Source organism: Vitis vinifera, chromosome 17 (assembly GCF_030704535.1).
Source record: "Vitis vinifera cultivar Pinot Noir 40024 chromosome 17, ASM3070453v1".
Taxonomy (NCBI): Eukaryota; Viridiplantae; Streptophyta; class Magnoliopsida; order Vitales; family Vitaceae; genus Vitis; species Vitis vinifera.
Window position 1 is genome coordinate 12,183,923 of NC_081821.1, and position 16,235 is coordinate 12,200,157.

The window sequence follows — 16,235 nt, forward strand, 5'->3', positions numbered from 1 at the left end:
TTTTAAAATACATAAATTTTTAATTAATTTTAATTATAATTAATTTTATTTCATATTTTTTAAACCAAATATTAGAAAACCATTTTTCTTAACATTTTTTTTTCTTTAATATTTCTCAAGAACCAAACATAGCCTAAGGGTAATCATAAGAAAAAGAAAATAAAATGAAAAATAAATAACAGGAAATAAAAAGAAAAAAATATTTAAAATTAATAAATTATTTTTATATATTTTAAATTCATTTTACTTATTTTTTATTAGATAATTTGAAAATATATAAATTTATAATTAATTTTAATTATATATATATATATATATATATATATTCATAATAATTAAATATGAGAAAATAATTTTCATTAACAATTTCTTTTTTATTTTTTTATTATTTTTAATGATTTAACATAACTTTAAACTTTGAAGTTATAAATTATTTTTGTATTTTTTTTCAGACTCATTTTATTTCTTTATTTTTATTTAAATAACTTGGAAAATGTATGCGCTTGAAATAACCCAACATGAGGGATCAATCCTTTGAGGAATGTAAAACGACGCCGTTTTGAACGTAAACGATGTCACATAAGTAAAAGGGCACTCAGGGGAAGCTTGCTAAGGCTGAAGCTGAGGCTCAATAGCGTGGGAGGAACCCAAAAGGATGGCGTTCATGCACCAAACATTTTCTTCTCCTTCTTGTCCTCTCTTCTATCGTAAACCCCATTTCTCCAAAACCCTAATAAGATTCTCTGCAACTCCCTCTAGTCCTGTTCCCACTCCTTCCTCTCACTCTTCATCCCCCATTTTCCTCCCTTTTCTCCAAGAACAAGACCGAACACTCCAACACCAACGACAGCAGAAGGAAGAAGAAGACGAGGATCCAAATGACCCAATTCTCAGATTCTTCAAGTCTCGCACTTCAACCCAAGACCCCAGATTCGAATCCAAATTCTCCCTCCAAAAGAATCGCCGCCCCTCCTGGCGTCTCGCCTCCACCACTGACCCCGAATCTGACGCCGAATTCGATGTCGAGGAGGAAAAAGAGCAAGTGGTTTCGGACTCATGTACGTCACTCCAGGGCATTTCTGGTGAAATTCTTCATTTTGCAAGGAATTTGCCTGAGAATTCAACGTTAGGGGAGGTTTTGGGGCCTTACGTGGGCAGAGTAGGTGAAAGAGAGTGTGTGGAAGTTTTGGGTTTGATGTGTGAGGAGGATCTTGTAATGGGTTGTTTGTATTTCTTTGAGTGGATGGGGTTGCAGGAGCCGTCGCTCGTTACCGCTCGAGCCTGCTCGCTTTTGTTTCCGATGTTGGGGAGAGCAGGCATGGGTGACGACTTAATGGTTTTGCTTAGGAATCTACCGAAGACGAGGCAATTCAGGGATGTTCGTATTTATAATTCAGCAATTTCAGGCTTGTCGTCCTGTGGGAGGTATAAGATTTCTAGAACCTTGCTATCATATATGCTTTAGTCATCTTTTTCAACGTTATTTTACAAGTTAGATTGATGATCAGTTTGGCACTTTCGTAGCGGAGAAAAACATCTTCTAATTGATGAGTGTTGGAATTGTGTCAACTAACTATTTGCTAGTTACTAGCAATAGGGGATTTTATGACATCCGGACTTTCTCTGTTTTTGGCATCCTACATTAAGGGTGTGTGCCATTTTTTCATACGCAGTGTACCTCTTCTGCTATCTGTTTCGGGTGTATGAATTAAGGGTTGTGTCAAAACTTTACCCAAACTTATTATTACATGATTTGATGAGGTCTCTCTAAGTTCTAAATAAATTGCTTGGCGTTTTAAGAATAGGGTTTAACTTCCAAAGTGCTCCAACTCAATATTCACTTTCTAATTTCAGGTATGATGATGCTTGGAAGGTGTATGACGAAATGGAAACAAATAATATCCGTCCAGATCATGTCACATGTTCTATTATGATTACAGTCATGAGGAAAGACGGGCATAGTGCCAAAGATGCTTGGGAGTTCTTTCAGAGAATGAACAGGAAAGGAGTTAAATGGAGTTTGGAAGTCTTGGGTGCTCTTATAAAATCGTTCTGTGATGAGGGGCTGAAGAATGAGGCCCTTATAATCCAATCAGAGATGGAGAAGAAAGGGATCTCTTCAAATGCTATTGTGTATAACACTCTGATGGATGCATACAGTAAATCCAACCGGGTTGAAGAAGCTGAAGGTCTCTTTGGTGAGATGAAGGCAAAGGGTGTTATGCCTACATCTGCCACCTATAACATTCTAATGGATGCATACAGCCGAAGAATGCAGCCCGAAATCATTGAGAATTTACTGTTGGAGATGCAGGATATGGGCTTGGAGCCAAATGTCAAATCATATACATGCCTAATTAGTGCATATGGTAGACAGAAGAAGATGAGTGACATGGCTGCAGATGCATTCTTGAGGATGAAGAAAGTAGGTATCAAACCCACTTCACATTCTTATACAGCTCTTATCCATGCATATTCAGTCGGTGGCTGGCATGAGAAAGCTTATACAGCATTTGAGAACATGAAAAGGGAAGGAATAAAACCTTCCATAGAAACTTATACTGCTCTACTAGATGCATTTAGGCGTGCTGGTGATACCCAAACACTGATGAAAATTTGGAAATTGATGCTCAGTGACAAAATTGAAGGGACACGGGTGACCTTCAACATTCTTCTTGATGGATTTGCTAAACAAGGACACTACATGGAAGCAAGAGATGTGATTTTTGAATTTGGGAAGATTGGTTTCCAACCAACAGTGATGACATATAATATGCTGATGAATGCTTATGCACGGGGAGGGCAACACTCAAGGTTGCCACAGCTATTGAAAGAGATGACGTCCCTCAATCTAAAACCTGATTCTATTACTTATTCAACAATGATCTATGCTTATGTTCGTGTTCGTGATTTCAAGAGGGCATTCTTTTATCATAAGCAGATGGTGAAAAGTGGACAAGTACCAGATCCCCAATCTTATCAGAAGCTGAGGTCAATTTTAGATGTAAAAGCTGCAACAAAGAATAGGAAGGACAGGAGTGCTATACTCGGGATTGTTAATAGCAACATGGGTTTGTTGAAACCTAAGAAAGGAAAGAAAGACGAGTTCTGGAAGAACAAGAAGGGGCAAAGGAGAATTCAAAGTTTTGCTCACGATGGATAGTGGTATCGCAATTCTTGGAATGTTAACATCATAAAATGGAAGGTTCTGCAAAGTAAGACCCAAATTGTTTTCCTCTGCTTCATGGACATCAAATTTCAGGTTGTCATTTAGTGGCTTGTGATTTGTATAATAGTTTTTGGATGGTTATGAGACAGTTCTTCCATATCACGGGACTGTAGATGCTGCTGAGAAAGGAAAGCATACACCCACTTCAGCTTTAATGATGAAAACCTTCACATGAACCTTATCATCATTTCACAAACAATAACATTTGCGGCGTTGAGTCTCTTTGCAATACACCAGTTACACCACAAGGTAAGAATTTATCTTGATTGTTTGATGTCTGTTAAAAAATTCTTTGTGAAACAAGAAGTTTTGCTTCAGTATACCTGTTTGTGATGTACAGATCATGTTATTCGGTATCGTCTTTGTTCACTGTTTGATGTATGTATGAAAAAAAATATTGTTGCCCAATTCCTTGGCTAAAAAACTTTGTATCAGCTTTACTTTATATTTTAAATTTTCTTTTAACTTCCCTGATTTGGTCCATGTCTTTCATAAACATGAAGATGCCAATTAGCCCATCTGGCAAAAGTCAAATTGTGTTGAGTAAAGATAAGGTGGAATTTCTTAGCCAACATGTTCTAACCTTATTTGTTCATTTATACTTTTGGTTATTATCATTTCATGCATGGGCTAAATATTAAAAATGGTTTACTTTGTCTCATTTAAGAGGTTGCATTTATTCCATTTTGGCAGGATTTCCTCCATAAGGGAGAGACAAGTGTGGCTCATATACTTGGAAAGCTACTTTGCTACTATATTATATTACCAAGTATTGAGATTCTCTTATCTCTGAGAAAAGGATTTTGTGGCAAACAGCTTAAAAGTTGACAAAGAAATAATTTGGTTCCAGTTATTGTGTGTTACTTGCATAATATCTAGACACAAAAAATATATGGAAACGGTCATGCTATGGCTAGTCATTCTTGTTTGTTCCATGGCGTCCCACATCCAGATGTCAATGGAAGCAACTAACAGTTTTTTAATATCATCGCTGTTCTAAAAGTAAATTTATTATTTGCATCCTCACAAGGCAATTTGCCATGATTCTTACTCCTCATGTACTTCATATTTCATTATGGTTATGATGCTTAGTTCTGGATGCTGAATATGTAGATATAATTCACTGTGGAAGCTGAAAAATAAACTTTGTTACTAATTGTTTGATAGTGAATACCAAGAGAACATGGATTGTAAAAATCAGTGTTAGTCGTGTTCATATTGCATATTGATTGTCCTTTCATTCTCAGTTTCCCTCATCCCTTTTCTATTTTTTAATATTCTCTCTGCCATCACATTTATTACCTGTAAACAAGTGAATCTGCATCTCTATGAGAAAACAGGGATTTTCATGTGCATCTATACCTTTACCTTTGGGACTTTTACAGTTTTATCTTTATTCTTGCAATACATGGATGCAGTTACCAGGATAAGATATTTCTAAATTGACAGGGCTGACATTTGGTCCGTTTTTCCAAACTTGGCATAAATACCTCTCAACGACAACGTAGACATGAAAATTATTATGTGCAAGTTATAACTGTTCATGACCAAAATGAGATCCTCTTGCTTTTTAGTAAGACTATAGTCAAAATGACATTTAGGCCATTTAAAGTATTATAAAATGGTCTCTAACAGGTTGTCTTATATTAATTCAAATGACAAAGTTTGAAAACAGAGAACAATTAAATTCAAGAACATGACATTTGGGTATAAAATGACATCATTGTTCTAATTAAAACCATCAAACAGGAAATGATGCAGCTTTGGGTGTATGCAGTATGATTTAGATGTAGTAATTTTTTTTTTCCAAAGAAACCGTAATCAACTAAAAGAATGTTTGACCATGTGCGTACAGATGGTGGATGGATCTAATATGTCCTCAGTTGTTGAACTTGTTTGATCCTCAATTGCTGATCCCTGCTCATTCACCATATGAAGTCTCTTTTTCCTATATTGAGAATGTCATTTTGGTATTCTTTATGAATTTTCCACTTTCAATTGTTAACTAGGTGTCCCGAGGGCTCCCAATATCACTTCAAGGGAAGCATTTTCTTTGCTATCTTGTTCTACATTATCTCATTTAATAATTTTGTCGGTTGCTCCTCTCTAGGCCCTGCTGGTGTGTAGAGACACCGTATATATATTTATCATTATCCTTTTGGGCGTTCATGCATTTATGCTAAATACCCTATATTGTTTGGCTTTCTCAAAGTTGAGCTCATGATTTCATTTATCTTGTCTTCAACCAGATCTATTATATTGTCTTGTCTTTTTTGTTTGACAGATTCATGTCAAGAAATGCTTCATCACACGAACTAACGGAGAAGGCAACTGTATGTGAGTTCCATGTTGGTGCCACCACATCAAACTCAATCAAGCCTACCCTACCAGACTTGGATTCTTTTGCCATGGAACGACCTCATTTGCACCGCCCCAAGTATGGGGTTTCATGCCCAAAAAGCCCATTGTATGGGATAAGTTCATGACTAGCATTATGGATGAATTGAATGGTTTTTGTGACTTTAAACATATAAAACTATTATACATCAAGTACATATGGAACATATTAGCCATTTCTTCCATGTATGGCTAGTCAAATGCTTAGAATATAGTATTATTCTGTGGGCCTTGTGTTTGCTTTCAATGAAATAGATTACCATTTCCTGCCGACCTTCAACTTCTGTATGCAGCCAGGGTCAGACTGCATTGCTTTTCTTCCTTGTTTGAGCATATTAACTGAATATTTTGGCCCTGGGTCTAGCTCAGGGTATTACCCTCTTGGCAATCTATCAGTAGTTCTTGTATTTTAAGTGGTTTAGGGTAAAGGGGTGTCTCTATTTCATTTGTCTATTTCATTTGAGGTTTGCTTCATTGGTAGTTACAACAAATGTCCCGCCATGTCTACTAAAAGCACTTCTAGTACAAAATTAGTCAATAAAATTCATAAAAACACATTTAAAAGAGTTGAAAAATCGTTTGTACTTTGTACTATCTTTCTTTTGAGAAACGTATGATTGATGATTCTCCTAAAAATATTTTTAGCCAAAATATTTTCATAAAAAAACATTATGAAATAGACTTCAAATAAATTACTATCGAATTTCCTTTTATTTATTTATTTATTTATTATTTCCTTTTTATGTGAGCATAGAAGTAGAATGGATGAGAAGGAAGAGATGGAGAAGATGACAAGTGATTAGACACATAGATACCTCTCTTATCTTTGTTAATAATTCTTCACCCATATCTTACTTTGAAAAAGACAAATCTATGAGCTTATGGTCAAACCTACTTACACTTTGTTTTTAATATAATTAACCAAATATGGGTCTTTGAAGTGTTCATTAGTTTCTTGACAATCATGGGAAAAGAAAGAAATTCATTGAACATCTAGAAAAAAAACTATTCCATTTTGAGGAGAAGAACTGATTTTTAAATTGAGTAATTGATTTGATTTTTATGATAAAGAAAATTGATAAGTTTTTTTAAGGGTTTTTCATCAATTTCATAAATATTTCTTACAACAATTATTCAAAGCATATTTAATTTTTTTTCCTTTATCAACTTTGACTAAAATATCAATTCAAAAATACAAATATCTTTTGGAAAATGTCTTTTTAATAAAAATAATGCCATATTTTTGTTTTTGATATTCACGAGAAAATAAAATTGAAATCAAAATCATGATTTTAACAATTTAAGGAAATGTCTTTTTGTAATGGATGACCCTCCAAACCATAATTCATTGATATACATATAGATCTGGATGATTGATGAAAGATAGTGTGACTATAAATTTCTAGATTTACTTTCTTGATTTATTTTTCCTTAACTGACATTGGAAATATCTAGATGACCTTCTTTCTAATTTGGTTGTGGGATAAGATAAATAGTTATTAGGTTTTAAATTTAAGGATAATCCGCCAATAATAAAGTAAAAGACATTAAAAAAAGTCTTATATATGATTTATCGGCTTTAGAGAGTATTTGATAATGTTTTTAATAAAAGTTTTTTTTTTTAAGTATTTTTAAAATAATCACTTATAAAGTGTTTATCTAAAAGGTAAGTGATTTTTAAAATTTTTAAAAAGTTTTCTAAAATTTTTCAATTCTTAATTTCTCTTCAAAAATATTTTTTAAAATTAAAAATATTTCTTAAAATTATTATCAAAAGACTCTTAATATCCAAATTTGTATATTAAGTTATTAAAAAATAATCTTAATAAAGTACAAAATATTTAATAAATAAGCAAAAAATCATGTGCATTTATCGTTTTCTAACTAAAATTTTCTACGCACTCGGGCCAAAATCATTACCAATTAAAGAAACTATATTTCTTATCCGGTTAAACAACTAACTAAAAACAAATTTGGACGGAAAAATCACCTATTTTTTTTTTTTCAAAAACAAAAGCCAAATGACTAAAAACTCCAATCCTATAACTCGTCAAATGGGGGCCAATTCAGTAATTTAAACTATAGAGTATACTAACCCTAAACCGGGTACCCCTACTGGCCCCAGGTTTAGCTCCGGTTCAGACAGCGCTTCACCGCCAATGCCACGCGGACAACCGAAACAGATATACCCAAAAACCGGTGACGTGTAGATGTAACCGTAGCCTCCCTATAAATACTCCTCATTCTCATCCATTTCCTTTCCATTTCCCCTATCTCTCTCTCTACTGTCTCTATTTCAATATTTTCTCCCTACAATCTTGTTCTAGATACTCCAGGCCCCGATCTCAAGTCTCCCGATCTAGGGTTTCGCCTCTCTCCCTGTCTCTCTCCTCTCTGCTGTTCTAGTTTGGTTCCGGAAAGGGTTTGGGTTTTGGAGATCCGGTTTGCTTCTCCTGTCTTGGCTCGAGATCCGGGCCAAGCACAGAAGAATCGGATTAGGGTTTCGGTGCCGCTCACTTCCACTTCATTGAGGTGTTCTAACTCTTTCTATTTGGATTTTTTTTTTTTTGGGTTTTTGTCTCTCTTGTGCGCTGTTTGGTTGCTGAGAAAAGATAGGGAAATGGAAGGAGTTGAGGATTTTGTGATGGAAAGGATGAAGTTAGTGGAACTGTTTGGTTATAGTTGAGTGCTAGGGTTTCCTCGGGGACCAGACGTTGGTAGTTTTGTAGTTGAGATTGATTGCGGTTACTGTTTTACTGTTCTTGATCTGATGGTTGAAATTTTATCGGTTGAGTCTATGTTTATGGCGGATGGTTTGAAATCCTGTTCGTGCTTTGCGAACGGTGAACAGTTGATAGTCTAATGCTCTTTTGGCGATTTTTTTAAACTGTTGTGTAGGGTTTTGTGAGCGGAAATGGCTTCGAACGAGGGGTTTTTGACGAATGAACAAAGGGAAACGTTGAAAATGGCAACACAGAATGCAGAGGGTTTGTCCTCATCGCCAAAGTCTCCAACGTCTTTGCTTTCTGAGCATCATATAAAAGTTCCTGTCAGTGGCAAGGCGCCAACGGCTGGAATTGCTGTGAGGCATGTGCGTCGCTCACACTCCGGGAAGTTTGTTAGGGTTAAGAAGGGTAAGTAGGCTCAGGACCTTCCTATTTGTTCTAATTTAATTGCTTGATTATGTAGTTTTGTGGAGATTTAGTAGCCCTTGGTAATTTGTGCATCCTAGGCTTGTTTCTCGTGGAGAGCAGTGGTAGCTACTTTGATTCTTTCTATTACTTTTGGTGCTCTTAGTTGTTGAATATTTCCATTTTCTGCATTACGATTTTCTAACTTCTAATTCAAAAATCTTTTTACCATCTTATGCTATTAAGCCTGTGAGATTTGATATGAGCTCTGTAAGTTAAGTTGGACAGTAATTTATGATTTCAACATATAGTATAGCAGAAGTATTTGAGGATAGTATCAACTTTGTAGGCTGTTTGGAAGTTCAATTATTCCTTTTTGGATGCTTACATGGCATTCAAGAACCTTGTATCTGCATTGTAGAAATAAGACAACTGATATGTGGCTAAATTGGCTTGTGTTTTATGTGCCTATGGTTTGGGAAGCTGCATTTAATTATACGTAATGGATATTTCGTTTATCGTTATCGTTACGGACAATTACTTTAATTTTTGTTTGTATACAAAGAGATCTCACTCCCTATGAAGCATCCAAGTATGTCACTTAGTCGGCGGACATGTCATGTTTAAGTGCATGAATCCTAATGATCATCACTTCCTATCCTAGCACTAAAACCTATGCAATCTGAATGTGATAGCAGGATCAATTGACTGATACTGACTCCATTTTTTTGTTTTATCAATAAATCTCTGGAAATTTTGTTCTAGAGGATTGGCGGACTGAATTTTTTTCCCCTTTCCTTTTACCTTGTCAAAACTTATCTTCCATATATCATTTTATTGTTGCCCTTGAGGTTTGGCTCAAGTGGTAAAGGGATGGGAATGGGGATGGTTTGTGGGAGGTTCCAGGTTCAGGTACCAATGGTGACAAAAATTTACCTATTAAAAAAAAAATCTCATATCATTTTATTCTTTTGTATGTAATCTTTGGTCTTGGGTTAGGGTGTCTATAGTTTTGAGCTCTTCTTTTCTTGTAAGTTTCTTAGATTGGTTAGGCTCTAAGTAAGGGAAGGTGGTGTGTTTCTATCCTTTCCCCCTCGGATCGCATCTTTGGGTTGTTTTTGTATTCTCTCTGTATACTTTGAGGGCACTGTTTTTGGTGCTTCCTCTTCTCGTTTAATATACATCCTTTTATCTATCAAAAAAAAAAAATAAAAAAATAAAAAATATGTGAAACATATTCCTAGAGTCCATAGTTTTTTAGAGTTTCTTGAGACATACATCAAGAAGAACTATATAACGTACTATTATGTCGATAGTGTATCATATGCTCATGTTTCAAATTCTTAAGAATTAGGTACTTGGCCTCAAGACCATTACTAGACACCTTTAGGCTTGCCTGATATTCATGGTGTGCAACTTGGGGTTGACTGATATTAGCATTATCATGGCAAAATTGAGTTTTAAACTCCATTTTTGGCTCGGTGGTTGACATTGGAAAATTTCATATTCTTTTTACTGAAAAAGATCCTTCTTGAGCTTTATTTTGTTCTCAAGTATATAAGATGGTTTGGAAATCTCTTCTTTCGAAACCTTTTTCCAATCTTTTCAAGGGGTACTGAGAAATGTTGAAGTCTGCCCAAAAAATAAAATAAAAAATTATGCATTATTTTTCTGTGATATCTTTCCATTTTTGATGATATGGATGCTTCCATCTTCTTTTGGAAGTTTCATCTATTTTTCTCCATACCAAAAATTTTGTTTGATAATCTTCTATAGGCGCTTCATCTTCAACATCATTGTATACATGTTCCACCTTTTCATCAGTATGATTACTTCTTTATTTTTAGTTTTTAATAGAAAATAAGGAGATTGTGATATTGGTTGAACATATATTTTGTCCATTAATCTTGGTAGCTTGTCTCCAGCTTTGGATGACATGTATCTTATAGTCCCATTAAATTTTAAAAAAACAAAAGTGAAAATGTGAGTTGTTTCTTTAAGCTTACTATGATAATTTAGTTCATAAGCATCATAGTATGATGGTGTGACTCTGTTCAATATGTAAACTCTTAGTTTACTGGAAGATAATGGATTATCATGAAAGTTGCTGTTACTAGTTCTTATTGAGGCAAAAAGTTATTCCAAAAAGTTCTATCTGAAGTTCAATTACATTTTTTTTCTTTAAAATTTGTACTTCTTTTTAATAGTTGGGAATCATCCCAACAATGAGACATATTCGATCTGCCAGAAAAACAAACCTAGATGATATGGGCCTGCTCCTTTACCGTAGACCACTTTAATATCAAAGGGGCTTAAACTTGGGACCTCTGGTTTGTTTCCAGAGAGCACTGCCCCTGAGCTACACTGGGGCCCTGAAGTTTAACTGCACTTTTAAACCTGTTCACTTCAGGATGCAAAACCACTTTTCTGAAAATTGTTCTTTGAACGTTTCTGAGACCATTTTTAGGTCATTGAATTTTTTCCCTTTTTCTCCTTCATATTTATTGACTGTAATGGTTTGCTTGGCAAGGCTGGAGTAGGAGGAAAGGCATCATTGGAATGGATGGGAATTTAATTTTTATATCATTTGAAGTCTGTTTTAGTTTGAGGAGAAAACTGTTAATGGATGATTCCTCTTGCTTAAATTCTCCTTAATGTGGAAATGAAATGAATGCCATTTTGTTGCCTTTCCAACTTCTTATTTCAGTCATATTTTGCCCTTTGGCTAGTTTGAAGGTTTGTAGATCTCTCTTACGTACATTCATTCCATGGTCCTATCTCTTATGAATGTATATTTCATGATCCTCTCTTGATATGTAGATTTCATGATCCTTTGAAGTAACATTTTTTTTTTAATCAGACTCCTACATATTCATTAAAAAGATTAAATTTATGATCCTGACCAGCTTCAAATTGACAATGGTCGTCTTATTGTCTTGAGATTACCCTCATAATCTCCATATTGGGTTGATAAACTTTGAATGGAGCTTGGTTTGAAATTTTTGTCTGTTATCATTATTACTAAGCAATGGCCTAATTTCTCCATCCCACTGTGAGATATTATTAGTATCAAATTACTAGGTTTATTTGATAAATGTTTGTTTCCTTTACAGTCTCCTGTGATTACTCTTATAAATCCTGTATAATAAATTCTCTCCACCTTTTTCTGTGTTATGTTCCACGTGTGTAGTGTGCATGCCTTTCTAATAATAAGTGATTAATTCTTGCATAACTGGTTTATTATGCACCATGGAATGCATTTAACAATATAGGTTCCTTAATTTCCTAATACTAATGTGGTCAGCATCTGTGACGTGATTTAAAATTACCATTTTGGTTGGTTGCTTTCCAAAAAGGAAAAAAAGTTTCTATTTTCACCGGCCAATTTAAGAGCTTCCTAAATCAACAAAAAGAGGGAAGGAGGAAAAGCAGTCAGTTATTGTTATTAAGAAAAGTTATCTTCTTGGTGGAAGATAATTGAATGAAGGTGGGTTTCTTTGTTTGGGAAGTTGCTTGGGATAGGATTTTGATGATTGATCAGCACAAAAGGAGGGAATGGGTTATGCTGAACAGGTGTTTCATGTGCAAAATGGATTAGAATCGGTTGATCACATCCTCCTTCATTGCCCTAAGGTAAGCATTTTGTGGCAGCTAATTTTTTGCTGTTTGGAGTGGTTTGGGTGCTGCATGCTACAGTGAGGAATCATTCTCAGTTGGCATGGACCTTTCGTAGGAAAGAAACGGAAAAAGGGTTGGATGGTAGGCCCTTTGTGTGTGTTTTGAATTTTTTGGTGAGAGAGAAATATGAGATCTTTTGAAGATGTGGAACGGTTGGACCAAACAATCAAATCTGCTTTTATGAGTACTTAAATGGAATAGGTGATTGATCTTAAACCATGATAAGCTTTGTTGATTGGCTTGGCTCCAAGGGAGAACATTCTTTTTTCTGGTTTTCTTTCTTCCTTTGTCCTCCTATTGGTGTCTATTGTATGCATCTGTGTACCTTGGTGGGCCCTCTTTTTAGTTGTTGATCATATACTTTCTCTTTGCCTGTTAGGGAAAAAACCAAAAGATAGTTGCACAATTTGGAATTTGGGGCTCTAAGAAACAGCAAAAATAAAAACGAGGACATGGCTTGAATTCCAATTACTAGTACATTATCATTCACTGACAAGAAATAAATCAAACTAGAAACATGTGGATTTATTTTCTTGTTTCTGTTCTCTGTGTCCTCCACCATACCACTGTTGGCAACATTTACTGGCTTTCTTATACTTCTCATCATGTTGTTTTTTATTATTAATATCTGATAGCAGTGATGATATTTGTAGCAAGAGAATTGCTATTCTGTTTGTATGGCTTCGCTAATGTCCTCTTCTTCCTTGGTAACAGATGGTGCTGGTGGTAAGGGAACATGGGGAAAACTGCTTGACACTGATGGTGAGTCACATATTGATCGAAATGATCCCAACTATGATAGCGGCGAGGTATTTGCTTTTCTAATTCAATCAACCCTTCTCATGCTTTTTGATTTCTTATACTAATTATGTGAATGGCTATAGTCCCATCCTTCTCCTGCAGTGGAATGGAGCTATTACTGCTATTACTGAGCTTAAATAATTTCATTCCTTGATTTCAACAGGAACCGTATCAGCTTGTTGGGTCCACGATTTCAGACCCCTTAGATGAATATAAGAAAGCAGTGGTTTCCATCATAGAAGAATATTTCAGCACTGGTGATGTGGAATTGGCTGCATCTGACCTCAGGGAACTGGGATCAAATGAATATCATCCCTACTTCATTAAGAGGCTTGTTTCTATGGCCATGGACAGACATGATAAGGAGAAAGAAATGGCCTCAGTTCTGCTTTCAGCTCTTTATGCTGATGTCATCAGCTCTGCCCAGATTAGCCAAGGGTTTTTCATACTTCTCGAGTCTGCTGATGACCTTGCAGTGGATATACTGGATGCAGTTGATGTTCTTGCTTTGTTTATTGCTCGTGCTGTGGTCGATGACATCCTTCCTCCAGCTTTCCTTACTAGGGCAAAAAAAACACTCCCTGAGTCCTCCAAGGGACATCAGGTTATCCAAACCGCTGAGAAGAGCTATCTCTCTGCTCCACACCATGCAGAACTTGTGGAAAGAAGATGGGGTGGTAGCACCCATATTACTGTGGAGGAAGTGAAGAAAAAGATTGCTGATCTATTGAGAGAATACGTGGAGAGTGGAGATGCTTTTGAGGCATGTAGGTGCATAAGGGAGCTAGGGGTTTCATTCTTCCACCATGAGGTTGTGAAGAGAGCCCTAGTTCTTGCCATGGAGATCCGGACAGCAGAACCATTAATACTGAAGCTATTGAAAGAAGCGGCAGAGGAAGGCTTGATAAGTTCTAGTCAAATGCTTAAGGGGTTTGCTCGGTTAGCAGAGAGCCTTGATGATCTTGCCCTTGACATTCCATCGGCAAAAACCTTGTTTGAGTTGCTAGTTCCAAAGGCAATCTCTCAAGGATGGCTTGATGCCTCATTTCTGAAACCTGCAGGTGAAGATGGGGAAGTACACAATGAAGATGATGAAAAGGTGAGGCGGTTTAAGGAAGAGGCTGTAGCAATAATTCATGAATATTTTCTCTCAGATGACATTCCTGAACTCATCCGGAGCCTTGAAGATCTCGGTATGCCCAAGTTCAATCCTATTTTTCTGAAAAAGCTCATCACCCTGGCCATGGACAGGAAGAACAGAGAGAAAGAGATGGCATCTGTTCTGCTGTCGTCCCTTCATATTGAGATATTCTCAACTGAAGATATAGTTAATGGTTTTGTCATGCTTCTGGAATCTGCAGAAGACACAGCGCTAGACGTTTTGGATGCTTCAAATGAGCTTGCTTTATTTCTAGCTAGGGCTGTGATTGATGATGTCCTAGCTCCTCTGAATTTAGAAGAGATTGGCAGCAAGTTGCCACCAAATTGCAGTGGGAGTGAAACCGTGCATATGGCTAGATCACTGATTGCTGCCCGCCATGCTGGGGAGAGGATCCTGAGGTGCTGGGGAGGTGGGACGGGATGGGCTGTGGAGGATGCGAAGGACAAGATCATGAAGCTCCTGGAGGAGTATGAAAGCGGGGGTGATGTAGGTGAAGCTTGTCAGTGCATCCGGGATCTTGGAATGCCTTTCTTCAACCACGAGGTGGTGAAGAAGGCATTGGTTATGGCTATGGAAAAGAAGAATGACAGGATGCTGGACTTACTGCAGGAGTGCTTCTGTGAAGGGCTCATCACCATCAATCAGATGACCAAGGGGTTTGGGAGGATCAAGGATGGGCTTGATGACCTAGCACTCGACATTCCAAACGCAGAGGAGAAATTCAGTTTCTATGTGGAGTACGCAAGGAAGATGGGGTGGCTCCTAGCTTCCTTCGAGTCCTCTGCTGCTACAGACAGTTGACTAACCCCGGGTGCAGCTTCTTGAGAAGAACACATATTTCCATTTGTCTCTCATGTATGTTGCTGCCCATTACCCGTTTGTACTCTGTTAAAACTCTTTGAAGTGTTTTTCTGCACCTCAGAGGTGGATAGGTAATGTTTGCCTCCACCCCACCCCTTTTTTTTTTTTTTTCTTTTGTTTTTTTGGTTTTTTCTGGTCATCCGAAATGAGATTCCTGGTGATCCCAGAGAATGTATAAAGTCGGTAGCATTTACATAGATCTTTAGGCAAGCCCATGTTGCATAAGTTAGAATTTTAGATGAAGAGGAGTATGTTATAATGTTGGTGTTTATGTGCAACATGTTGGTTTAGGATAACCTTTCCATTTCAAACCCCAGAAAATTTGTGTTCTCTTTTCATCCCAATGATCTTCGAGCTTATATATTTTGTTTAATCAAGGTGCTCTTGAAGCATTCCTCCGAGCTTTGGGGCTTATGAAGCTACGAACACTTGCTCTGCCTTGCAATCTCATCGTGGAGGTGGAGTTCTTAAAACATGAAGGAATTTTGGACAGAAGTTGGCATGAATGTTGGTCATCTGAGGATTCTCAGTGACTTTATGGAATATTTTGGGGGTTGTGCTTCACGTTGCATGGTTGCACAAATCAAACTAGCATTCATATGCATAAACAAAAATTTGTACAAATTTATTTCTTTGGTTGAGTTTAAAATTTTAGTATATATCCATTAAATTCACATTCATTAATATGTTTAGTTGCTTTGGAAATATGATTCGGAAATCGGAACTCAAAATTTGAGTTATTGATAATAATTTTTTTTCCAACCAAAACTGGTCTAGAATGATCGTCATGCACGCAACTATACTTTTCTAATTTTGTCAAAAGCTAAATAAATAATGAGAAATTAATACTAGAATTTCCTAGATCGAATGCCCTATTTGTAATTGGCTAGTGAATGTATAGTTTTTAAAAAAGAGCTCTTTGAGAGTTTGTTTTGAAAAATAAGATATTTTTTAAAAACATATTTTTTACTATTTT

The 16,235-nt window shown here is 36.2% G+C and overlaps 2 protein-coding genes across 4 annotated transcripts; both read left to right on the top strand.

Moving 5' to 3' along the window:
* The first annotated feature begins 439 nt into the window (after positions 1-439).
* On the top strand, positions 440-5,899 carry LOC100241526 (pentatricopeptide repeat-containing protein At5g50280, chloroplastic-like). 3 transcript variants are annotated; one of them, XR_009464581.1, is made up of 4 exons: positions 440-1,425; positions 1,855-3,215; positions 3,319-3,478; positions 5,514-5,899. XR_009464581.1 is itself a non-coding variant. In XM_059734077.1 (2 exons), exons 1-2 carry the CDS (start codon positions 656-658, stop codon positions 3,161-3,163), a joined length of 2,079 nt encoding a protein of 692 aa, XP_059590060.1. In that variant the 5' UTR covers positions 440-655; the 3' UTR covers positions 3,164-3,637. The 3 variants fall into 3 exon arrangements, 1 of the variants encoding a protein (XP_059590060.1); XR_009464580.1 differs by having other exon boundaries at positions 1,855-3,478; XM_059734077.1 differs by lacking the exon at positions 5,514-5,899 and having other exon boundaries at positions 1,855-3,637.
* Positions 5,900-7,871: 1,972 nt separating this feature from the next.
* Positions 7,872-15,603, top strand: LOC100243296 (MA3 DOMAIN-CONTAINING TRANSLATION REGULATORY FACTOR 1). Its single transcript, XM_002277777.4, has 4 exons — positions 7,872-8,158; positions 8,525-8,760; positions 13,150-13,244; positions 13,400-15,603. Exons 2-4 carry the CDS (start codon positions 8,541-8,543, stop codon positions 15,197-15,199), a joined length of 2,115 nt encoding a protein of 704 aa, XP_002277813.1. The 5' UTR covers positions 7,872-8,158; positions 8,525-8,540; the 3' UTR covers positions 15,200-15,603.
* The last annotated feature ends 632 nt before the right edge of the window (positions 15,604-16,235 follow it).